Genomic DNA, 25,582 nt, shown 5'->3' with positions numbered 1-25,582 from the left:
TCCCTGGGTTTCTAAGGAGGCATTTCCAGAAAGGAAAGATTCAGCCCAAATGTCCCCAGTACTACCCTGAGGTACAACCTGAGAAGCAGGTAAGAAAAAAAGCAAAAGGAAACCCACTACCCCAAAAACAAAGGGATTCTCTGCTTCCCAGACAACATAGTCTCTGTTCTTTTTGACCCTGCCCCACCCCAACCCTTACACCCCCCCACCCCTGATGAAGTGAAGCCATGAGACAAAGAAAATCTTTCCTCCTTTGAGATGCTTGTTCAAATAGTTTGTCAGAGGAAGGAAAAGCTAAGCTAACACAGTGAGGAAGTAGCATTTTCCAAATGCTGCCCCACAGTCAGGGAATACAAGTCCCCACCACACACCACAATCCTGGGCAACACCAATTCCCAAAAAACTTTATTCATTGTTTCAAGTGGTAAAATGTCATTGGTCTCTGTGGGGCACCTAGTGGGCAGAGGGAGACCTGGGGCGGGGTTGGAGTGGGGCCCCACCCATTACAAAAATCAAAGGCTTTTATAAAAATGCTATAAATTGGTATCAAAAGAAAACCCAAGGGAGGCCGAAGATGGAAGCAAAGAGGGTGAAGGGAAGAGACTGAGGGGATACAAGACCTTCCACCATTGGGGACAGGGATCCAGCTGGGGCGGAAGGGGTGCAAGAAGTTGGGACGGTGATACAAAGTGCATAAATGTGCCTCCCAGACACTCCGCAGAAGTGGAGGGGAAAGGAGGCTGCAGTCTGTGCCCTGGTGGGGCTCCAGCTGTCTCCTCACTTGGGGACCCCACAGGAATGGCACTGCCTGAGACTGCCAGACGGGAAGGACCTGTAATTGGGTGGAAGAGAGGACAAAGGTCAGAGAAGAGACAAGGCTCCTGCCTCCTCTGCCCTGTGGACATCCTGGTTCCCATGTGAGCCCAGTGCTGAGGAGGTCCCTGCTAGGACCTCAAGTCAGACGCTCTAAGCTGCACAGGCTCGCTGAGCACATAGGGGCAGCCACAGCACCGGAAGGACTGTCTACCACATAGGATGCCGGCTGGGACGGAAGCCTCTCCGTCCTTCACTTCCAGGATAAACACCAGCCTCAGGAATAAACTGAGAGAAGTTAAGGGGCCTAAGCAGGTCTCGCCTGCCTCCTTCTAACCTCACAGAAAGAGGAGAGCTAAGGGCTAGAAGAGAGAGAGCACAGGACACGGCCTCCCAAGTTCTCCACACCAGGCCCTGCTTTCTTTCACCCAAGACCAGGAGCGTGTCCTTACCTCAGCCTCTGATCAGATCTTTTTCTTTTTTAGCTTCAGGGCTTGCAGCCAGTTGGGCGATGATCCTTCTAACCTGGAAGGCAGAGTACAAAGGTCACAGAAGCAAAGTTTAAAGAAACTGAACAAGGTAAGAACATTACTCCCCAGTCAGAAGAGGCAGCCTGGGGTTCAGCTGCAGGTCTGGAAGCCCCTACTTAACATGAAGCAACTGAATTCCAGTTTTCCACTTCTATAAAATGGGTTTCCTCTTTGGAGAATAATACTCGAAGCCCAGGAAATAAAAAATACCTAGAACTGTTACTTACCCTGAGGATTTTTCTGGCTTTGGGGGTAATGTAAGGGGCTTCCCTAACCCTGGGACCTTGCAGGACTTAGAGCGCTGGACAGAAGACTCCTTCTGGCTTGATTTGCTCTCTGTCACCTCCCCTTCCTCAGCTGAGCGGTTCCGGGAGCGTAGCTTGGCCTAGGAAACACGGATGATAGATAACAGGCATTGAGATTCAGAAGACCAGGGCTTTACCAAGACTGTGCAGTGCCCTGAACCAGGCCTGAACCCCTCTATAAATAGTCAAAGATCTCCCTCAGAGCTGATCCTCTGAACACATCAGAAAGATATCAGGTGAACAAAATTCAGTGAACAAGGCTGAACAAAGGAGTGACTTCTCACACCTATGTTTTTGCTTGTCTGTCCCCACCCCAGAGACAACTCCTGTGCCTACCTCAAGGTTAAGAGAAACTGCTTACAAGAAACCCTACCCAAGCCGCCTCCCATTCCCAGCCAGAGTCAGGAAATAACTCCTTCTACTGAACAGCCCAGTCCACGGTTGTACTCTCCCTTTACACCTACATTTCGCCCTACACCTGAGTTACTCATGGGTGTAAACTATGCCCATCCCCCTCCCCCCACCAGTACCCCAGAGGCTTTGAGATGAAAGAACACCCTCTTCCTTCTTCCATCAAACTTGGCACACCACACAGAGTGGAGCAGGGAACAAGGGAGCCTGCTGGACCCCTCGTTAGCACAGTGAGAGAAGAGATGGGAAAGGGACTGTGAGGTGTATGGATGTATAGACGGTGGGGCGGAAGTGCTGGGTGTAAGGCTGGCAGGCCAGACAGCTGGGTGTGTCTGCTGATTGATTAGACGGTACCTTCAAGGCGGATGGGCTCAGGCCAGGAAACAGGTTGACTTTCAGTCCTTTAGTGCCTAAGGACATCCGTGTCCGGCGGCTCTGAGGCTCCTCCACTACCTCCTCATCTGAAGATGGCACCCGGGAGGCCCTTGGCTCTGCAAATGTAAAGGGAAGTGGAAACACAGCAACGTGCCAGACACCACCCTTACGCCCACACAAGCCAGACAGTGACACAGACCCATTCGGTTAATACCCTGATCATACCAGTTGAATCTTGGAAGAGCCGAGTATCCATGTCTGCTGTTTCTGACAGGCCCAGGGTACCCCCAGGTCGGATGGCTGGGGCCCGATGCCCCCGCTTACGCCCTAGGTTGGCACGACTCCGATACATGGCGCTATCAAGGATCTCAGTGTCCTGCTCAAAACAATAGTAACAGCATTGCTATTGCTGACCCATAGCCCTGCTTCACCCCAGAGGAGCACCTCAACATCACCCCCAGAGCTGATGGCTGCTGCAGTTTCCTGTTGTCATGAGGCACCCTGCAGCCTGTGTCTGTTTCAGGAAAGCTCTGGGAATGGGGCTTTGACACCACCACCCATATACCCTGACCCTTCCAACTGCCCATCCACCATGGACACGCTCACCCTCCACTGACCTCTATAAAGGAGAAGTCCTCACTGGGGCAGCTGGGCAGAAGTCCTCGGGGAGGCCGCCGGGGGGGCGGGGCAGACCCCTGCTCATCTTGCCTAGCCCCCCCTGTAAGACTCCAGGTGCCATCCACCTCTTCTACCTGGCTGGCTTCGCCATCGGGCTGAGGCCTCGAGGAAGGCAAAGGGTCACTGCTCGACTCCTGGGGCTCCCCTTGGCCAGCACCTTCGGGGACACCATCGTCCTCCAACAGAACCCTGAGGCCAGAAGCTGCTGATTCCCTCTGAGTAGCTCCCTCAGAGCCACTGGCTGGCATGATCCCCTCCAGAAGGCTCTGGGAGCCAGAAGGTGGAGAGCGAGCCAGACACCTGCTGGGGCTGCAAAAGAGACAGCCAGAAACCAAAGTCATTCACCTACTCATGAGACCTCATTTCTCTCCCCGGAAGCATACAGCATACAAAGAAAGGACTAAGCCTGCTTGGTTGCTTGGAAGGTCCCAGTCCAGGTTTTATCACATGATACAAGTGCAGTCTTCATCAAAGAGTCTGTCTGGACTTTTCCAAGTTCTAAAATATTTGCATATGCATAGAATAAGATCGCTTTGTGTGTCCATGCATGCGAACCTGTATATTCAATAACCTCCTCTCGTGTGTGTGTGTGTGTGTGTGTGTGTGTGTGTGTCCGTCCGTCCGTCCATCCATCCGTCTCCAAGGATAACACTTGGGAGTCAGTTCCTTTTCCTCTACCATGTGAGTCCCAAAGATCAAACTAGGAGAGTCGAGCTCTGACAGTAAGCACTTTTACCGACCCTGCTCCCTTTTCTTTGATAGGCTCTTTCGTTGGCCTGGGACATTCATCAGGTAAGCTGAGTGGGCAGGCCAGCGAGTCCCGGAAACATTCCCCTCCTTGCCTTCCCAGCACTGTGAGACTACCATACTACCACATCTAGCCTGTCTACTGGTTTCTAGGGACCAAACTCAAGTCTGCCAGTGCTTTCCTGGCTGAGCTGTCTCCCTAGCCAAAGAAGGAGCTACCGGGAAAACAAAACCTAAACCAAAATGTCCTTTGTGTCTCAGATCTACCTTGTACATGCAGACTGACATGCCACTAAGGCCAGGTGTGCGTTTCTATGAGATATCATGCTGTGCTCAAAAAGTTCCAGATTGTACGGAGCTGGAGAGATGCCATGACAGCTAACAACCGCTTCTAATTCTAGTTCCAGAGGACTCTGAAGAAATGGTTTTTAAAGTTTCAGACTTGGGGTTTTAGATTCTTCAGTTAGGAACGGTACCTGTAGCTAAGCCCTTGCATGAGTGAGTCCCTTTGCCTGCAAATACTGATTGTTTCTCTACAGAGTTATTAGTGACGGAAAATAAAAATCTAAGCCCGTCAGCATAGCATCCAGCACTTGGGACATTCCCAGAGATAACACGTACTTCTGCTGCCCTAAGTTACGGAGTTACTCCACTCAGGAGCACGTGCTGGATGGTCACACTTCCTGGGATAAGCCACGATTGGGCCCATCTGCTCCCTCCCCAAGCTTACACAACCCTTCAGCCCTGAGAGCTATGGCCCTTAACCTACAGCTCCAACTGCTTTCAGTCTGTGTGTTTGTCTCCATTGCCTGTCTGGGAGCTCCTCAAGGGCAAAGCCAGTCTCCTTTTTGTCTTTGGACCCCCAGCATCTCTGCCCCATAGAGGAGATGACACAAAAGATGAGAAGGCAGGGTCACCTTGGACTTCAGCACAGCAATGTGCCTTCTGCCTAGCGTTCCCGCAGAGAAGGCATAAATACCAGGATGGCACCGCCCACACCATGTCCAGCTGCCACTCCCTGAAACATGCTCACTCATGGAACACCTAGGATAGGGTGGGTGGGCGTTGGCACTCATCACACCTACACTCGCAGCCCAGAGCCACACCCTAACACACGCAGGGGTAGTGCAGGCTAGCGGGCAATGCCTGGAAACCAGGCTGCTGAGTAGCTGTCGATATGGAGGAAGGTAAAGAAGCAGGCAGGTGAGTCAGGCTTGACCAGGAAGATGAGACAGGGCCAGGGAGAAACGAGTCAGTCTGTCCTTCCATAAGCTGCTGATGGATGGAAATTAAAGCAGCACAGGAGGAGAGGGAGGGAGGAGGCAGCAGAGGCCATGCAGTACAACCAAATGAAGGACGAGGCTGGACGGGAGCCAAAGCCAGCTCATCCTGAAGCCAGCTTAGAGTCAGGGAGGTGACTCGAACCAGACGGCAGCAATGGTACCCCACCCAGTCTGGACAACAAGGCACCTGAGAGGATGTGAACCAACTGAGAAAAGAGAGAAAGATCTACTCTCAGCCCACTGAGGGCAGAAGGCAGCAAGGAACTCTGCCGAGTGGGTATGAAACATGGAGCCCTGGGGAGTTTGGTCCCACCCAAGCGACTCTGCCTTCTGCCTCTGAGAATCGTCCCTTACAGGGAGCCCACGTCATCCACAACCTAAGGGCTTCCTGGCAGGACAGGAAGGACAGGAATCTGGGTGCTGCGCCTGCTAGGCCCTACACCCATGTCAGCCTTGGCCCCAAGTCCCATGCCTAGTCCAAGCCTCTGCTTTGTCATCTGTTAAACGGGGGCCACTGAACTAGCAGAACTTCACTGGGCTTACAACATAGTTGATACTTGATAGCTACAAATTGCTACCATAGTCCTCATCAACAGAGGTGTTTAGCCTGAGAGGATGCTCACCTAAACCTTCCAAACGCACCACCCAAAGTGGCTAACACCTAAACTGCCCAACACAACCACCACTACTTCTGACACAAATGTAGGGGACAGATCTGCAATACATCCTGGTGTTTCCGGGTCTAAGATCTGGAAGGAGGAAGCATCAGTATTGGGGCTGGGATGATGCATCTGAAGGGCCAAAGACACCAAAAAGAAACATGGAGGGGACTCAGAAAGTTAGGGCCCACAGGAATGAAAGGAACTCACAATCATGAGCAGAGGGAACTCATGGAAATCACACTCTCCCTCTGGGCCTCTGTTTCTCCATCTCTGAAATGAGGTAGCTGGACTGAGTGACCTCTGAGTCTTCTCAGAGCCTACAAAGATTTCAAACTGGCTGGGAAGGTTTTGTATAGTGGGGTCCAAAGGGCAGGAGCAAGGAAAGACAGAGACCAGAAAAAAAAGATCCTGCACCAGCTGTAGCAGACCCAGGAGTGTCAGGCTCTCCAGGATGAGATGGCCCTAGAACCAGAGAAACAGCTCAAGCTCACCCCACACCCCCACACCATGCTAGTTTATCATAGTTACTCCTGCCAGCAGTTTGACCAACGATTGCCATCCACAATGTATTTGTTCAACATGAGGTCAGCAACAAAAATGTCCCCAAGAGGTGTCCCTTTATGGACACTTCACACCCACACTCACAAAAACAGATACAAATACAGGTGTGACTAGCCTTTTCGGCTATTTGTTTGTTTTTAAGCAATTCCCACAGGAGAGGCAGGGTTTGTATCAATCATTTTGCATGTGTTAACTTTCTACACGCAAGCTCTATGAATGCCCCGAGTGAATTCTCACTTTACTTATGACAATATGGGTCCCGAGGAGAAAAGGCCAGTGTTTCAGGTCACTCGCCTGAGGTCACAGAGGTGGGTAGAGAATCCAGACTAGCAGATGGGCCCCAAGCCAGACTACTCTGACCCATTCTCAAGGACTTCCTGATACAAAGGAAATCTCCAAATTTTTCTTGAAAGATAAGCATTCCACAGTTTATTTATTTCCCCACGCCAGGAGCTCATAGCAGCCGCTCACCAGACATTAGTCAGGTAAGTCTGGAAAACTTTGCTCAACTTCAAGTCCTAGATATGCTATTAGACACTAGGTCACATGCATTAGCCACAGAGCACACAGCTCTTTCCAAACATGCGACTGTATCACAAAGGACATGTATCAGAAAACATGGCATGCACAGAGGCCCTCCCAGACAATGATTTCCTTCCAGCTCTGGACGAAACATGTTTTTTGTTGTATCCAATGAGACTCAGGTGCTTGTGTCTGGGCTGAACTCTAAGCTCAGGTGACCACATGTTGGATCCTGGAGCTGTGTCCAAAAAAAAGCATGGCTGCTGAGTGGGAGCTTCCAGAAGCTTCATCATCAAAACCATCCTCATTCTGCCACTGTCCTGTTAAGCCTTAGAGGAACGTCCTCCTTCCATCCTAAAACACCCAAGCGAATGCTGCTCTCCCTCTTCAAGAACCAACCCCAGTGGGGCAGAGGGCAGACCCCCACTGCTTTGAATAGGGTGGCTGCACTTGAAAGCGGTTGACAAGGGAGTCAGAAGCGTTTAGTGTGGCCTCTACCACCTTAAGACAGTCACGCTGACTCTCAACTTGACAGGAAGACAGCAGTAAAATCTCTCTCCTGCTGCATCTATGCAGTAAAATGCACAGCTGAACACTCAGGCAGAGAGGGCCGAGTCCCAGAAAGAAGACTGAGGACACAGAACCTGTGCTCCCTTGTCCCAGGACTATTGCTGCCCTAGGCCTCCCTCGGTAACTGGTAAAACAGAAGCTCGAAGCCCAACAACCAGTCCAGACTCACAGTAGCCCCGCCTCCCCTGCCCTCAACATCTAGATCTACACATTCCCACCCCTTACTGACACCACTGCAACCTCAGCCAATCCCTGTCCCCTGCCCCTCCTCTCAACCAGACAAGTGGACTGAGAACACCCTTCCTCAGCTCCCTTCCTAACCCTATGCTCTCTCCCTCTTCCACCTCCACACCAAATGTCTCTCTCAACCCCCACCCAGAGCCTCTCTAGCCCCTTCCTGGTCCCTCCTGCTTTCCTCCCACTGCCATCTGCCCTTCCACTTAGAACAACCCCCACCCAACACCTCCCTCTCCTTCCCCTCCCACGTGCCTGGGAGGAAGCTCCCACTCTGGGACTGAGAAAGGTAAAGTGTTCTCCACACCGAAGAGAAAAAACCAAATCTCAATGGATGGAAATGTTAATGGACGAAAAGCCATGTCTTCTCCACAGGGTATGAAACCAACTCAGTTGGTTTTGGAACATCCATGAGACAGACTGGTTGGTTCTTCCCAGCCTGCCCCCCACCCCCAAGTGGCATGCCTTTAATCCTAGCACTCAGCAAGCAGAAGTAAGCTGCTCTCTCTGAGCTTGAGGCCACTGTGGCCTACCTAAGGAATTTGAGGTCAGCCAGGGCTACATAGAGACCCTGCCTCAAAAAACAAAAAACGAAGAAAAAGGGTTGAGGGTCAAGGTCACAGGGCTGTTGAAGTTCTCAACAACTTCAGATCCCTCAACCACTGCTCTTCTGGGTACTACAACGAGAACAGGCTAGATCCCTGAATTCCCAACCCCTTGTCAGACACCCAGAGTCACCATCCACTATAATGTAGGCTGTGGTAAGCTGGGCTTCACAGGGCTCCTTCTCGTACCTGTGCAAGCATCCCAGGAGCTCCTTTTGCATCAGACCTTGAGGCCTACAGAGATCACCAGAAACTGTACTAGGAAGACACCTCACTCAGTCAAGTGCGGCCCTGGCAAGAGTGAACGCTTGAGCACAATCCCCAGATCCCATGTTTTCTTGTTTTGCTTTGCTTTAAGGGAGGAAAAAAGGCCAGACACAGTGGTATGTGCTTGTAATTCCAGCACTGGGGAGGCAGAAGCCAGGTGACCCCTGAGGCTCCTTGGCCTGGCCTGCCTACTTAGCCTACTTGGCGAGTTTCAGAGTAGTGAGAGAGTGTGTTCCCAAAAAGACGGACTGCAGAGATGACAGCAGAGGTGGTGTCATCCCATAGGCAAAGACGCTTGTATATTATGTGTCTGCATACATGTGCACTTGTACATACACACAGAGAGAGAGAGAGAGAGAGAGAGAGAGAGAGAGAGAGAAAAGAGAGAGACTCGCCAGAAACCAAAGATTCCACTTCCCTAGACAGCCATTGAGAAAGCCCAAAATGGTACCTTAAATGTTATATTCATCTTCTAAAATGGAATGCATTTAACTTTTGTGTTTCAAAGTTCATCATAAAATACAAAATGTAGAAATGAACAGTCACAGCCCTCAAGGACTCAGTTTTCAAAACAGTGGAGTCCACAGAGAGATCTGACTTTCCCTCCTCAGAGAGGTCCCTTATTTAAAGAGCAATCACACCTTCCCTCCTCCCAGCCCTGAGATGGAGCACAATTACCTGGCTCCCAAGCTGGGTGCTTCTCCTGTATCCATTCCAGTGTCTTCAGAATGAGTCTCAAAGGAAGGCGATGAGCTGTCTTCACCCTGTGTCTCTGGCCCACTTGTTTCACCAACCCCCAGCTCCCTGGCTTCCAAGGGGTCCTCAGTCTCCAAACCAGGGGACAAACTGCCACTACTCTTGGGGTCTAGCTCTAGGTCAGGGCCCACTCTCCCCACCCCACACTCCCTAACTTCACTTGGGGCTCCACAGAGCCTGAGGTTACGGAGTCCCAAGTCCTGGGTCCAGTCCATTTGCCCAACTCCACAGCCCCGAGAGCCTCCTGACTCTAGGTCACAGGACACCTCCAAATTCCTAAGGCCTAGATTGTCACCCCAGTCTACCTGACCCACCCCAAGTTCCCTGGGCTCTCCAGGGCTGCAGCCTGCCCCTGGGGCCATGTTTCTCAATCCAAGATCAGGTGTCCAATCTGCCTGTCCAACTCCACGCTCTCTTGACTTAAGGAACTCTCCAGCCTCCACCCCTGACCAGTCGGGCTCCCCCACACCACTCTCTCTGGCCTGGCTGTGCCCTCCTACCTCTCCCTGCCCTGGCAAATCTCTGTTCCTTGCCTCCACGTTGGAAGTCCAGTCCTTCTCTCCAACTCCCATGCCCCTGGGCTCCTCAGAATCTCCAGTTCCCAAACGCCTGGCCAGATCTCCACTGTTCAAGCTCAGGCTGTCTGACCAGCCCATTTTTTCCACAATATTCTCTCTAGCCTCGCTTGAGCCATCAGAACTCATACAGTTAGACACTTCCAAGTTCCTGAGACCAAGCTGGTCAGTCCAGTCCACAGCCCCGGCCTTTGTCTCTCCAGGAGGCACAAAGTGGCCACCTCCACTCTTCCTGGAAGGGCTGAGGCCAGCACCACTTACTCTGTCGTTGCCAATGATGCCAAACTGATAGCCACCCTCAGAGGCCTCCATGCACAAGTCCCGGCTCCAGTCTTGCCGCCCTGGACTAAATGCTGCCTCTGACTGGGCTGTAACACCAAGGCTGAAGTCCCCAGTCCAGCCTTGCTGCTCTTTCGCTCTGTCTTCCAACTCTGAGTTGGTAGGGTTCTGACTTTCTGCCTGCATCCTCCCCTGCAGCCTTGTGATCTCCTGGCTGGGGGCAGCATCTTGCCAGTTGCCCTCTTCTTTCAGCCTGGCAGCTCCGTCTTGCAAATTAGGCGTACTGGGGTTCAGCAGGCCCCCAGATGCTCCTTCCTCCAGTTGACCCACATCCCTGCCGGCCTCACGAAACCTGTCTTCGCCAACTGGAGTCTTCTTCTCAAACTCCTCGTCTTGCTGCTGAGCTTCCTCGGGGCTGAACCCCGAGCTCAGAGATCGTGTTTCGAATCCTCTTTCCTGTGAGCTGAGCGCCCTTAAGCTGCTGTCACTGTAATCCTTTAACCAAGCACTCTTCCCAAACTCCTGGTCCTGCTGGGCTATGGCCCTGCTGCCATGGATGTCTAGTACAGAATCTCGCTTCTCAAACTCCCGATCCTGCTCTTCAGCATCCTGGCTACTGTAGCCACCAGAGAGGTTCTTCATCCGCAGCTCTTGATCGTTTTCATCTGTATTCTGGTTGGTGCTCACCGACGCTCTCTTCCCAAACTCCCAGTCTTGAAGGCTTGCATCCCGGATGCTGAAAGAACCCAAGGAATCCCGCTTCCCGAACTCCTGGTCCTGGAGCTCTTTGTCAAGGCTGGAGTAAGGGTCCTGGGAATCCCTCTTCCCGAACTCCCATTGTTGTGCATCAGCCTCCAGGCCCTGAGGGCCAAGCCCAAGCTGGGCCGGCTTTCCCACTGCCCGCTCATGGACAGGCACTTCGCACTCATCTTGGCTGCTGCCGATTCCCATCACCTCTTGGCCAAGGCTGCATCTGCTGGCCCACTCCCTAGTGCTCCCCTCCCCAGATCCTTGCCCACACTTGCTGCTCCAGTCTCTCTTCCCAAGACCAGGGTCTCCTCCGGGGCTCCTGCCTCCAAGGCTGTAGGTCTGAGAAGCATCTTGGGACCAGCTGGAAGGACCAAAACCGCTGGAGTGTGAGTCTGCTGCAACCCCAAACTCACTCTGCAGGTCTTTCTGGGCCCAGCCAAGGAGTCCCTGGGAAAGAGGGGAATTAAAAAAAGAAAAGAAAAGGAGAGGAGAGGAGAGGAAAGGAGAAAAAAGGAAAACAAAAAGGGAAGAGGAAGCGGGAGGGAGGGGGGAGGGAGGGAAAGTTTTAGAGTTAATCCAGGTGGGAGACATTCCAAACTGAGAATGATGGCTACCTAGTGCCTCTGAGCCCCACTTTGGCAGAAGAATGCAGCGAAGATTTCAGCTGTGTGACCTTGAGCAAATCACTTACCTACTCTGGACCTAAGGATCCTCACTCTTAAACAGGTAATTCCTACTACATGGGCCCTTTGTGAGATGATCAATCAAGGGCCATTTAAACAGCCTGGCACACATGGACGCGCAGTTGGACAGTCCTGTGGTCATGTTTACAGCCCTTGAGCAACACCTGGCTGTCTGCCAGGAGAAATCCTGCCTGAAGGAGAGGCCTAAATATGGGACTGGGAGGAGGGGGCACACTGTCAATGAAGGGAAACTGACTTAGATTTACCTTGTAAACCAAGGACACCACCCAGAGCTCTTCTAGCACCAATGAGCACTCAGGCCTTCTTCCCCTCTGCACAGCCTTCCCCAGGAAGACTCCACCCTCAGCCAGCCCAGGAAAGTAAGGGCAGAAGGCTCCCTCACCCCCACCCAACTTTCCCTGACTCACCCCAGAGCCAGAGGGCGGGCAGGCTTGGGGCTCAGGACTTCGGAGCCTGCCAGCCTCGTCCCGCAGTGCCGCGTTGGCCAGGAGCCGTTCCAGGACAGACATGCTGGCTTCCCTCTCCCTGGGCCAGGCCATGCCCCGCACCAACCCACTGACCACCCTGGGGTTGCTGGGTGAGCCAGGTACCCGCACAGGGCAGGGCTGCTCCCCTAGCCAGGACCTGTCCGACGGCTCTGGCTCCTGCCTGTCCTGGTCTGGATCCAGGCTCCCTGAGCAGTTGCAGTTCTGGCGGCCCCGCCCAGAAGCCAATTGAGTCACCCACATCCTGGGACAGACACACCTACTGCAGGAGTCAGTGTCGTGTTAACCCTTTCCTACTCCTCCAAACTCCAGAGGGCCTCCGGGGGCTCCTCCTTGCCTCCAGCTCCACCCCAACCAGTCCAGTCAAGGACTGAAATTTTGCCTAAAAAGCCACCTGGATCCCAGCCCTTAAATGCAGTCTGGTAGGACAGAGGACAACTGGGCTGGTCCTGGCTTAAGCCCAGCTACTAACTCGCTGGGTAACTCTGCACAAGGCACCACTTCCTCTGGGCTTCAGCTGCTGGTCTACAAAACAGCTCTTGAGCTCAAGAGGAATTCCAGTTGTAAAAGCCAACACGTACAAAGCATTTATAATGAGCCCAACACTAACCTCAGTACTTTTACATGCCCTAACTCATTTAATCCTCTCACTCTCTGAGCTACAGCCTAGCACAGTCATCACCCTTTGACAGACACAGAAACTGAGGCAGAGGGTAGAGAAGGATCTGACTCACACCTGGGCAGAGAATTAGTAGAGCCAAGCAAGCCCAGGTAATAGACCTACGCTAGCTGGTGAGCCCAGGCCCTCCAAGTCCGTACAACGTTCCTTCCCTTGCATAATATACCCAGGTTGACTACTTGGCATATGCTGTACCTTGCATGAGGCACTTTCTCCATTTCATTGGCTGGGGAGATGGCTACACAGGAAGGTGCTTATAGCACAAGCGTCAGCACTCGAGCTTAGCTCCCCAGTACCCAAAAGATTTTGCCATGTGTCTTTAATCCCTGTGATGGGGAGGCAGAAACAGGAGAATCCCTGGGGCTCGTTAGCCAGCCAGACTAGGTAAATGAGGGAACTGCAGGTACAGAGAGACCCTGTCTTAACCAGAATAAGATGCCTAGGGGCTGGAGAGATGGCTCAGCGGTTAAGGTTAAGGGAGCAGCCTGCTTCTCTAAGAGTTCCTGAGGTTAATTCCCACAACCTTCTGTGAGGGAATCTGATGCCCTCTTCTGGCATACAAGTGTACGTGCAGATAGAGCACTAACATACATAAAAGTAAATAATAAATCTTTAAAAAAAGATGCCCGAGGTCGATCTGGCCTATGTCTGCATATGCGCCATGTGCCCGCACTTCTATGAAAGGGCAAAGGTTACAATGAAGGTTCATTCCTAAGACTGCTCAGCTAGTGGTGTCAGGACTAGAACTCTAACAGCCGAACCCTAAGCACAACCCCATGCAGTTCTGCTAGCGCCTGCAGAGAATGAGATGTGGGTGCCCAGCTGCCTTGCCCTCTCTGGTGTCCATGTCAAAAGAATGAAGCCCACCTAAAGCCTACCCTGCTGCCCTATCCCTCCCTATGCCCACCGTACCTCAGAGCAGGTGCTTGGTGACTGTATATCCTTTAGCTCGGCTCCAGCTGCCCGCCGTGCGCCTCCTGAGTTGGGTGGTGGTGATGCCAAGAGATCATCCAGCCATCGAGAACTGCTTTCAGGGCCTGTAGGCTCAGGAGACACGCTACCGGGTTCCTGAGCCTCTGTCACAGGCTGGGTAGTCTCCGCCCAGCCTAGGGTGACCACCTCCTCCTCAGTGGACAATGCCTGCCCGGGATCAGGTACATCCACAAAGAGGATGCAGGGCTGGTCAGAGGGTGTTGGCTGCTGCTGTCCCAGTACTGGCTCTAGCACAGGTAGGGCTGCCTCCCTAGTGGCCAAAGTAATGGGGGACTCCTGCCCCGCCAATGGCTCCTGGTCCTCATAGTTCTCCTTTGCCTGAAGTAAGGGTGTTCCCGGTGGGCCCTCAACTGTCGGGGATAGAACAGCTGGGGACTGAGGCTGACTATCTCCACCATCTCTCTGGGTTAGAGATATGCCTGGATCATTTCCCTGAACCCCAGAAACAGGCTTTCCTGGGCTCTCTGGAGCTGATGAGGTTCCCGGTCCCAGCTGGGACACTCCCTCTTCCCTGCCCGATGCAGCCCAATTGCCAGCTTCTGCAGCCTCTGCAGCCTCACTGGCTTCTGTAATAGGGGATGGAGGTGGGGAGTCCAGCCGACACACACCCAGACCCGAGGGCCTTGTGGGGAAGGTCCACTCAAATGACTGTGACAAGCTCCAGTTAGACTCTGTCCCACTCCCAAAGGGACGATCTAGAGCAGACTGGCTCCCTTGATCTTGGGGCAGAGCAGCCAGTGAGCCCCCCAGCTTCTCTTGGTCCTGGCTAGGTGGCCGAAGTACGCCTTCTGAGAAACGGCGCTGAGCCAGACTGCTGGGACGGGATTCTGTGTGACCCCTGGCTGCTGCCTCCTCACCACACGGGAACCTTCGTGCAATGTCCGGCAACTCAGCTCCCTCAATCAAAGGTTGAGGCGAGGGGGCTGGGGGCTGCTCTGGGCTGTGGTGCCCTGAGACTGTCTCCACAGGAGAGCTGTTGGGTCTGAGGGTTTCTGGGGCGGCCACAGCAGGTAGCTCTGAGCTAGGGGAATGGCAGGGAGGCTCCTCAGGCAAGGCTACACTAGGGGAGGCTGGAGTCACAGGGATGCAGGTCGAAGCCTCAGAAGCTGCAGGACTCTGGGTTTCTGAAAGTTGAGAATGGCAGGGAGAACTCTGCTGGCTTGAAAGCTGGGGAGACTCGGAGGCTGGGACAGAGACTTTAGCCGGGAGGACTGGGCTGGTAGAGACGCCATGCTCTGAAACAGGGTCTGCACTTGAGGTGACCCAGGTCTTGGAAACCTGCAAGAGAAAGATCAAGAGCTGTCACTTCTCAGCTGGGTCCAAGCCTCACACAGGGCAAGGCTCAGGCAATGAATTCAAGCAAGGCTCTTCTACCAGGTCATCGCCCCAGAAAAGGCGCCATGTTCTAATCACCTGCAACATTCTCAGTATTTCGGTGACTCAAAGCCCAAGGCTCACCTAAGGATCTCCTCCAAGAGGCTACAGTTCTCAGGCACACAACCCATGCTTTATAAATAGAAGAAAGGGGAAATCTGCTGACCATTTACATGAACGGAAGCGAAAGGGCTTGCCCCATAAAACTACAAGTTCATTCCCAGCCCAGAGCATCTCCTAGCATTGTCAAGAGGAGAAATGGATCTCTAGTCTCTGCTCTGTGCACCTCCCAAGGAAGCACAGAGGCTGTGGATTCAAGCAAAGAGTGTGGGGAGTCATGAAAGGCACGTGGCTTACGTGACCCTAATACTGCCTCCCGTAAGCTGAACATGTCCGTCCACGGGGTCTCTCGGGGCCTTGGGTTCCCACCTGTACTCCCAGGCTGATGTCAATGTCCACCTCATAGTTAGATAAGGACTAAATAAGATTTGTGTTTGTGGACTCCCAGTATAAAAAAATCTGCTATGGTTACTGGGAACAGAGGGATGACATCAGGGAAAGGAAGGGGGCAGAAGTGGCACCAGGCTCTCCTGCACTTTTCCACTCTGCTTTCTCCCCAAATGCATTAAGTGAATCCACTTAATTTAAATGAATACTGACACCTGCCCAACTTCTGAACCCCGACCACTTGAGGTCATGACCCCAGCCTCTGCCTGCAGTGCTGTGTCATCGCCTGCTGGATCTGGGAAAGAATTCTACTTCTCCTCCAGTCCCCAATCCCCATTCTCCTCTGCAATAATCTAGCTCCCAAGTCTGTGTTTAAACTGTGTCTTTAATGCCCATCCCCACCAGTCTCCTGAAAACTACTTCATCTTTGAAAATAGTAGTCCCTGGATCACTGAAAGCCTCCGGACGTCACCTTTACAATTTGCAGTGGTTCCAAGAGCAGTGAACTTTCGAGCATCCTTTGGTTCAGTTCCCTGCATTCCTCTGAGGTCATACATTTAGCGCCAGTCCTTCCCAGTAACTCTCATCACCCCTGTCTCCAACCTCAACCTCAAGTCGGCCATCGGCCCATCCCATTTCCTATTTGTCCTGTTCATTCTTTTTATGTTCCCAGCTCTCTCATTCCTCAACCCCCTTGGGAAGCGAGGGTCAGGAACCCTACTTCCTTCTCAAAGCTCCGTCCCCCCGCCTAGCCCTCAATTCTCTTTCACCACTATCAACACAGTTGCCTTTCACACAGCACAGACCTCAACGCCATCTCTCTGCTCATCATACTGTTTTGAGCTGTCTAAAGGCAGCTGTCGGCCAGCTCAAGAACCTGGGCAGCTACGTGGCTAGAGGAAAACACACAGCAATGATACCTAGTCTCCCTTCAGACTCATCACTGGTCTACAAACTGGTTCCAGAGTGCTCCCCAATGTACTGCATCCCACCCCACACCCACCCGCCACTACCCCATCCCCATTCCTCACCCCGCAGACAACATATTTACAAGTCTCCCCTCAAACCTCCAACACCTCCTTCCCTTACTCTCTCAGCTAACAGCCTGCTTCCAGTCCTCTGAGAGCAGAGGAGAAAGCCAACACTCTGCACCTTTCCCCCCACCACCAGGAGCAGGGAAGCCTGAGGGCTTGGCTCCCTTTCTGTGACTAGGCACTGTCCTTGCTCCAGGCTAAGGCCAACCCCCTGCATCAGTGACCTTTCCCTCCCACAGCACAGCAATTGCTCTACTTTCTTATCTAACAGAAAACAGGAGAGAGACACGGAATCTGGCCTCACATCTCTCCAGCCACCATGTGTTTTCTTCAAAGTATTGGTTACCTTCCGTACACACAGTTCCTCTTGCCCCACCTCTCCCAGACTCACTCCGACCAGGCTTTCTCCTTCACGCCTTCCGCCTAAATACTTGCCAAGGTCGCTGAGGACCTTCCTTAGCTAAAGCCAATTGATGTTAACCAGAGGAGGCAAGCCAACCTAGGTACTGGCAGCTGCTGGCACACTCCTGCAGTGGCACACTCTTTGCTTGGCCAGGCTCTAGAGTTGTTCTTCCTGTCTCCATTGCTGTGCATTGGACCTCTTCTCTCCAGTATACCACTACTCCCATGGTGACCTGAGTCAGTCTCAGCCACCATCCATCTACGTTGACGACGTCCGAAGACATCCCTTCCGACACACTCACTTCCCCTAAATGTCACACTCTATCCAGTCATCCGACTGACATTCCCACGGGGATGTCTAAAGAGCATCATGAACTCAGCAGACTCAAAAGCAAACTCCTCATCTGTCTCCCAGCAATGCTTAGCCTTTAAAGGTCCCCCTCTTAGTAAGTGGGAACCTCACCCTTCCAATGGCTAAGGCCGAGTGCCTTGGGGTATTCCTGGATTCTACAAGCTCTCTCCCTTCCTCCTCAGGAGAGACTCTGAATGTCCCCCTCTTTACCACCTACAGATTCAATCCAGATCCCACCACTTCCTAAAAGACGCCTCTGTGGTCCATACCATTATCATCCGTCAAGTCACCTGGATCCTCTTGATCCTGGCTGCTATTCTGACCTCCCTCCTGCAACCTCTTCATCTCCTTACAACTAGGCCATCAGATGCCACTCCTGTAACTGCTCAAACTGCTCAATGGCATCCTCTCCTTGTTCAAATCAAAGTCCTTAGAGGTCTCCAGGCCACTGTACCAGCTAATACTATTGCCTCTTGGTCCTCACTACCACCTAGTCTTCCTCTCAATGCACCCCCAGAGCTCTTGGCTTCTTTGCCTCTCTGCACATGGCTGTGTTCCTCAGGCACCACACCACTCGCTGCATGACCTACATAGTGAGGACTTCCCACTACCCTCACCCAGCGCATGACCTTCCCAGTTCTCCCAGCAACACCTTGTGTATCTGCCAGTTTACAGGATGTCTATCTTAGTGTCTGCCTGCCTGCCTTTGGGAAGTAAAATCCTTACAGCATGCGCAATGCTTATTTTGTTCTCTGGTGTTCCAACGCATAGCACACACATACATAGAGACACATCTCTATTCCAGGGCACTTGGGACAGCCTCTCGCTGACAATGACTCTCCAAACAAGGGCCATTTTTGACATACTTTGCTCAGAGGCTTCATAAGACGAGGGAATGTATAGGAAGTCCAGACTTTACCCTTTCTGAACCTAGGCATAGCCAGGGAGAATTAGAGAGTCAGATATTTCAAGTCTGCCTCAGGCCAAGAGAGTTGCTTAGCCTGGGTCTTGGCACTCTCAAAAGAGGCCAACAAAGCCAGAATAATGAAAAGGATTAAATTGTCTAATACCCCTACAACATGCCCACAGCACACAGTAGGGGCTTGGTCAATGCTAGAATATCATAAATACTGTTCCTAATCATCATGACCAACCATACTTAGCTACCTTAATGACCAGACACACTAGCCCGGGAATTTAAAACAAAATCTGAGTCTTGAAAGCAGGTCCCTGGGCAAGTCTGTGGGCCAGTTTCCCCCATCTAAACTCTAAGAGAATAAGAGGTGACCTCAGGTGACTGCCCAGCTCCCCTCTACACAGCTGTACTCACAACATGAAGACAACTCACCTCAGAAGGTGGTCCGGAGCTAGCCAGTTTAGCCAGGTCCCCGTTCACTGCTAGGCTGGAAGTGAGGATCCTGAGAGGAAGAGAGACAAGGGGAGGTAAGTGGGCCATGGGGTGTAGTTGCACATGCCTTTAATTCCAGTACCAGGGAGGCAAAGGTAGTCCGATTTCTGAGAGTTTACAAAGCGAGGTCCAGGATAGCCATGGCTCTACACAGAGAAACTTTGCCTCAAAACACAAAAACAAAACAAAAAGAATGGTGAAGTCTGTCCCAAATTAGAAAAGGCGGGGGGAGCGAGGGAGTTATCCCTTCCAAGCAATTTTAACAACACCCAAAGATTAAACACCTCAGGATGAAGTTGGCCTGGAAGCTCTAGGGATAAGGAAGCTAGGCTGTGCCCACAGAGCAAATGCTCAGGACATGACATCCACTCCCTTCCTGTCCACACAGGGTTAAATCCCCACCCCCCTCTCTCATAGAACAGCATCATGTGTGTCCAGGTCCCTCAGAGGTTCCCAAGAAGATAATGGCTTCCTCTCCTAGTCCCTGAGGAGTTAAAGTTCTTCTCTGGCCAGAATGCAACTGGTCCCAGCAGCCCTGCTGATACTTCCTGAAGGACATGGGGGTGGGGGTGATTTTCCAAGACTGAACCCTTCATAGATGCAGAGAGGAATCCAGGCTGGGAAGCAGGATGGTCTCCCAGTAGCCCGGGTCCTGGGTGGTGCAACACAACCACCAGGTGTTTCCAGTGAGAAAAGGGCAGGCTGGAGGGTGGGGTAAGGCAGGGCAGGGCAGGGTAGGGCAGGGCAGGGCAGGGCAGGGCAGGGCAGGGCCTTCAGCTCCAAGCTCAGCCCAGACCACAACAGGTCTAGCTTTCATAGTGGGCAAGAGAAGGCAACCACTAGGCCTAACTTTGCATTCTTCAGGCTGGTGCTTTCTTGCCCTGAAAGTCTTAGATGGCCAAAACCCTCATGTCCCTCCAGGCCGTGTGTCTCCTAGCCCAAGGAGCGCCTCCCAGCCGGCCTTCCCTTACACACAGGCCTACTGTGGGTAAGAAGTGCATCTGGGAAAATGTCTCCAAACAGAAGAAATCTCTGAGGCCCATCACACTCCTCACAGGCAGACTGTACTCTACGGATACCAGCATACCCCTCCCTGGAGACCACATGGTGCTCTGGCACAGGAGACCTTAGCAGTTAAGAGTACGGGTTTTAGAATCATATGCGTCTGGATTTAAACTGAGAGACTTTAGGAAGTCACTCTGGAGCCTGGGTTTTCCAATCTCTAAAATGAACTTAACAGTCCCTTCCTCCAAAGGACACAGATATGTACTGAATGGGCTACAAACTAGTCTACTGAACAGTATGACTCTGTAGCATAACATGTATCAACTCTGTAAAGAGAACTATAGAGGGCTGGGGATGTAGCTCAATGATAAAGCACTTGACTAGCATGAACAAGGCCCTGGGTTCGATTCCTAACACCACACACACACACACAAACACACACACACACACACACACACACAGAGCCTGGGTTTGCCTGAATTCACATAAGTAACCTAACAGTAAAGATAACACCCCAAACTGGAGCCACTTACTGCATAGCCCCTCCAAGACTTCCAGGAACTATACGAACCCTTAGCCCTTACCTCGCCTCAGGAGTCTTGCTACACTCTTCCTGGCACTCTGCGGGAATCTCCGCTGTCCTCTCCTGGGACGATCCTTTGGCAGGGGTCTTATTATCCTCCTCTCTGGGGCAGGAGGCACCAAAGGTCCTAGGGCCATATCGAGAGCTCCCATCGTGGTTAAAGGTGAGGCGGGAGCCCCAGAGGCGGTCAGGGCTAGCAGGGAGCTCTTTCCGAGGCTGCTCCATCTTGGCCAAAATTTCTTCTACTGTACAGGCTGCAAACCGCTCAGAGGAGGGACGGAAGGGGGCAGGGGCCTTCCGCACACCCCCCAGAGCAGCGCACCGAGCTGGGGGTGTTAAAGGGGGCAAGTCCTCTTTCCCGGACTCTTGGGTAACTTCTCCCCCAGCAGTTGCCTCAGCTGGAGGCTTTGATGTAAATGGGAGTGGACGCTTGCTGACCCCATAGGGCTGAGGTCCTGCCAGCATATTCATCTTCCGGGCAGAAGGCAGCTCAGCCAGGGGACCCCGAGGAGGACGAGGCCCAACAGGCACCAGAAGGCTGGGTTTGGCAGGCAGAGCTGGCTTGCTGGGCAAGCTCCGGGGCTTGGGCTTGACAGGGGGTTTGGCTCGTGGGTCACCTTTCAGAAGGAAGGACTCATTAGGAACTGTCAGGAGAATTGTGAAACATAAATTCTTGGGACTCCTGCTGCACCAAATCTTCCACACTCCAACTTTGGAACCCATCCTTCTAGGTGCAAATCAGTACCCCCTGTTCCATGAAGCGGTCCTTGATTTCTCACACTCATTATATAGCCTACCTTCTCCAAACTCCTATAACATTTACCACTTAAAAGTGAGGGTTATGTGTGGGTGCTTTGGCACCTTATTCCTCTAGCATCCGATTTTGCTGCTAACAGAGGTTCCTTCCTATCGAATGGAGTGAATGAATAAGCATCTCCATCCGCCTGGCCCGCCATGCAGTCAGCCTGGGTACCCAATTTACCCTATCCCTTTATACAACCCTATATACCACATTTCCATAGGGAAGTTTCTATCCTAGCTGAGCTCCCCTTGTCTCCCTGCTGCCCCTCCTCTCGCACACTCCCAGGCCACCTCTGTCATCCAGTTCGTTATCAGTTATGCAGGAATCTCTATTGACCTATGTCAAACAGAAGTAAATCTCCCACAGGAAGGAAGAAAAAAAAAATCAAGGGCAGAAATCTACCTTCTATATAAGGCATTGTAATGCCACATAAAAGACCTTGGGAATTACTCACGGCCACAACCTTCTATAATAGAATCTTGTATCACCCACTCATTCAGCTAAGCATTTAAAAAGTCTAGACAGGGAGAAAGAAGTGCACTCCATTTCTCCTGTGCCTCGGTGTCGAAGAGTCCCTGGACCTGTCTCAAAGATCCTGCTTCCACACCAGCTGCACATCTACCTCACCCCTACCAGTCACCAAGGCCCTTCAGCACTCATTTCAGACTCGCTGCCTCTCACCTCAACTGTCACTCAACTACCTGCCGGGACAGAATAGGGGTGCAGCTCTACCTTCCCCGCCCTCCTCCCAGGCACGGCCCCACCCTACACCCGTCACCCATTGGTACCTGGCTCTGAGCCAACGGGCGCCTGCTCCTCCTCCATATCCTGGGGCAGTGGGGAAGCCACGGCCGTGCTTTCCCTGAGAGTGGATCCTTTCATCACATACGGCACACCCTGCCTGAGAAATGGGAAGCAGTGTGAGCCGGGGTGGGTGAAGACCCAGGAAAGGGAGAGGTGGAGGAGGAAGAGAGCCAGGAGAGGCAACAGGCTTAGCCCAGGAAGTCTATTTCTAAGCCAGGCAGTGTGGGACAGGAAGAGAGAGAACTCCGGGAGGAGGCTGAGAAGGTTCCCCACAGCCACATCCTCAACTCTGGACACAACTCTCCAGCTCTTGGCTCTGAACCTCTGAATGATCTAGCACATCAGGGAGCCACCTCCACCCACACCACCCCAAGCTCCCTCCTGTGATACCCTACTTACAGTGTCCGAGGCAGCCCTCTTGGGTCAGGGAGCCCCACTAGAGGTGTCCACTCTGAGCACAGCAAGAAGGCCAGAAACTCTCAAGTCTCTGGAATCACCTCATGGGAGACGGGAAAAACCCGCTCCTCCCCAACCTGGGGCTCCGCCCCACAGCCGGCCCCCCCTCTTCCCATTCTCCTCCCCCCCTCTATGGCTGGGAGTGGCTCCCTACCCCCCCCCCCATTCTCCTTCCACAACCCTGCCCCCTCCAGCACTCATGAGCTGTCTCATCCAAACACAGGGAAATAAGAAATAAAAAGTAAACATCTGGAATACATTTTTTCCCTTTAATTTCTCAATCGTTTTGGCTTCAGCTTGGAATTTGATGAGGTAAAGCCAGGGCCTAGTCCTGTTACCATAGCAATGGCCTCCCACTGGATTTCCAGGGCCTAGCCAAGGGGAAGGAGGAGCCGGCCCAGGATGGGCAGGGAGGACGGACTGGGCTTGATTGCATGGGGGTGGGGGTATAACTGAGGGGAAAACTCCCCGGGGTTCCCCCTTCCAGGACAGTCAGGGAGGGACCCGCAAAGCCTGTGGAATAGGAATGTGTGTGCATCCTGAAGGAGTTTTGAGGGGTGAGAAGAAATTAAACCAGATGATAGCCACATGGTAGTAGCATGTGCCAGGAGCCTCTGGATCTGATGTTGTAAGATTTAACAGCTAAATGGGTCTATCACTTTAGAGCTGTGCGACTACTCCAAGGCTGTTTCACTATGTAAAAAATCGGGTTTTAGACGACTTTCAAGCCAAACAATGCATGCAAAATACCAAACATGGAAGCCATAAGTAACAGTTGGCCGTTATTAATGTGACTCCATTCAGTGTCTCCCGTGAGCTAACATCTTTGGTAACCACCTCTACCTACTTCTCCCCCTACCCTAGAGGCTGCATTTCGAGACCATTCCTTCATGTCCCCCACCTCAAACTCTTCAGGCATTCCACCCCCTCAGTTCTCTCCTTGGCTGCTGAAGCACCCTCCCACTCACAAGACCACTCAGGCTCTGCAGAGTGGTAAACAGAGAGGACTGCTCCTCTGGTTCAAGAGCAAGGGAGAAGCTGCCACACACTTGGAATGCACATAGCCCTGGAGGGCAACCCAACCCTCTCCAACCCTTCCTGCAACTTCAAAGTTCCCCTCCCACTCCAGCTGGTCTGAGAAGACAGTTCTCAATTCTAAAAGCGACCTGTGGTGCCCAGCCTTGGCAAACGGTGTCCCCATCCCCTTGACCCTGTTCCCAGCTTATTTAAAGAGGGTACAGACTCTGTCAGTGTCAATTGGCTGATTAGCCAACTACCACGGGCTGTTTCCCTTGTAAGTGGGTGAATAACGCATGAGGGAGGAGAGATGACAGAAAAAAATAAAATTAAATTAAAAATATATACAAGATTGCTTCCTTGTCCTTGAACATTATTGCAAGGGATATTGTGTGGGTGGTTGGAAATGGAGAAAACCCAGTCCAGAACAGAAAAACCCTCTCACCTGGGGGCTTGATGGACACCTCTGAGGCTATTAGGAGCTGGAGAGATGAAAACAGGCTCTGAGCCCCCAAGAGGGGAGGTGGCTACGGTAGACAGGCCCCAGCCAGGAGCCCCAGGTAACCAACGCCATGGCCATAAGCTGCAGAATCGCAGTACCTCAAGAACTCCCCACCCTTAGTGGACTAGGCAAGCCAGGCAGCCCTGGGAGTCGAGGCTGCCCCCAAAGAATGGAAAGGAGCTAAGTAGCCCCAGCCCTGGATGGGCACTCAGAAGGGCCTGAGGGCAAGCAGGGTGGTCCCTAAGGGTCTCCCGCTGGATGTTCGGCTAGTATGGTCAGGAGGGATAAGCGTTGGAAGAGGGGGGCAAACAGGAAGACGGAACAGCCCAGGGCAAGGGGCTGTTTGGAGGGCCTCCTTGGGGAGCTTACGGACACCGAGCGGCTAGCCGAAGAGGAGGAGCAGACGAGGGTGGAGAAGGAGGGGGCGGCAGCAGCCGAAGACTGCGCGAGATGCCAAGCAGCCCGCGAAGGAACAGACTGAGGACTGGCGACATGGACTCGGTGGGGGCGGCCTGGGGTGGATGGGGGCGTGCCGTGGGAGCCGTGGAAGGGGACCGGTGAGGGCAAGGGGGGGGGTCCCTCGAGCAGCTCCGCCCGCCCTCGGCCCCGCCCCACCCTCGCCTCTCCCCGCTTTCTTCTGGCTCACTGCACAGACGCCTTCCACCCCCGCACACACGCGCCAGCTCCGCAGCGCCCGAGCGTCCCCAGCACCCCAGGCCCTCGCAAACTTTCCCGGTGACCCCCTCCCACCGCTGCCGCCCCAATCTGAGGTCCTGGCTGCTGGGGTTCTTTCCATGCCCTTCCCGCCCCATCCTCAGACCCCGCCCCCCGGCTGCCGCGCACTCACGCGCTCCCCCGGGACCGGCTTCACTCAGCGAGACACCCCGACGCTAGTGACCGCTGCTGCCACCGCCGCCACCGTCACCACGGGACCGAGCCAGTGCAAGCCCCGGGGCCCCTCCCCTCGCCCCGCCCAGAGGCACGCCCCACGCTGCTCATGAATATTCATGTAGGGAACCAGGAGTAGGAAAAGGATGCTGAAGCCGAGTCCGGCGCACCGTATGCAAACAAGCACAGATCCTACATAATTATTCATGACCTTGTAAATGAGGGGCCGGCCCTGATTCAGATTTAGGCGAAACTGACGCAATTTTACCCCAGCGCCACCGAGATGACTGCCTAGAGAGGAAACCGCCCCGGACAGCTTTCCCCAAGCCTACACTGATTACAACACCATAGAGCGCGGGCAGCACGAAAGGAACCGTTGGCGGACCGAAGAGTCTTCCTGTTACACCTGAATCTTCTAAAAGCTACAAACGACGTGGCCAACCCAGGTGAATAAATTCAGATTAAGAACCATTGTGAGAAGTGAGGTAGCTTTTTTCCTCCTGTTATGTCTCCTTTAAGATCTTTTACATGCAGTTACCAAAGTTTTGTAGCCCTCCCTTGCCAGAATCTTCCCACACTTAACACCACAAACGTAACTCATTTTCCCCAATCCACCTGACTCAGGTTTCCACTCTACAGTAGAAAGTCGATCCTCATTCTATTATCTCAAGCCTTGTAAGACCCTTGACTCATACGGTGATTAAGAGCCGCCGCTGCCCCTGCC

The 25,582-nt window shown here is 52.9% G+C and overlaps 1 protein-coding gene across 2 annotated transcripts; it reads right to left on the bottom strand.

Moving 5' to 3' along the window:
- Window positions 1–388: 388 nt before the first annotated feature.
- Tnks1bp1 (tankyrase 1 binding protein 1) lies at window positions 389–24,908 on the bottom strand. 2 transcript variants are annotated; one of them, XM_032903618.1, is made up of 12 exons: window positions 24,818–24,908; window positions 21,980–22,092; window positions 20,391–21,006; window positions 18,742–18,811; window positions 13,704–15,062; window positions 9,242–11,370; window positions 3,052–3,421; window positions 2,660–2,810; window positions 2,414–2,550; window positions 1,571–1,728; window positions 1,266–1,338; window positions 389–832 (listed from the first exon to the last, which is right to left on the bottom strand). In XM_032903618.1, the coding sequence occupies exons 2-11, from the start codon at window positions 22,071–22,073 to the stop codon at window positions 1,278–1,280; spliced, it is 5,145 nt and encodes a 1,714-aa protein (XP_032759509.1). In that variant the 5' UTR covers window positions 22,074–22,092; window positions 24,818–24,908; the 3' UTR covers window positions 389–832; window positions 1,266–1,277. The 2 variants fall into 2 exon arrangements, with proteins under 2 accessions (XP_032759509.1, XP_032759510.1); XM_032903619.1 differs by lacking the exon at window positions 24,818–24,908 and adding an exon at window positions 23,914–24,425.
- Between the last annotated feature and the right edge of the window lie 674 nt (window positions 24,909–25,582).

This window comes from Rattus rattus, chromosome 5 (genome assembly GCF_011064425.1).
Source record: "Rattus rattus isolate New Zealand chromosome 5, Rrattus_CSIRO_v1, whole genome shotgun sequence".
Classification (NCBI taxonomy): domain Eukaryota; kingdom Metazoa; phylum Chordata; class Mammalia; order Rodentia; family Muridae; genus Rattus; species Rattus rattus.
This window is presented reverse-complemented; position numbering and strand designations above follow the sequence as displayed.

Excerpts from the sequence above, each read along its gene's own strand:
- Tnks1bp1 (XM_032903618.1), bottom strand. The coding sequence starts at position 22,073 with ATGAAAGGATCCACTCTCAGGGAAAGCACGGCCGTGGCTTCCCCACTG. Across the intron at positions 11,371-13,703 it reads CACCAAGCACCTGCTCTGAG|GGACTCCTTGGCTGGGCCCA; the intron begins GTACGGTGGGCA and ends CCTCTTTCCCAG. Across the intron at positions 1,729-2,413 it reads TGAGCCCATCCGCCTTGAAG|GCCAAGCTACGCTCCCGGAA; the intron begins GTACCGTCTAAT and ends CGTGTTTCCTAG.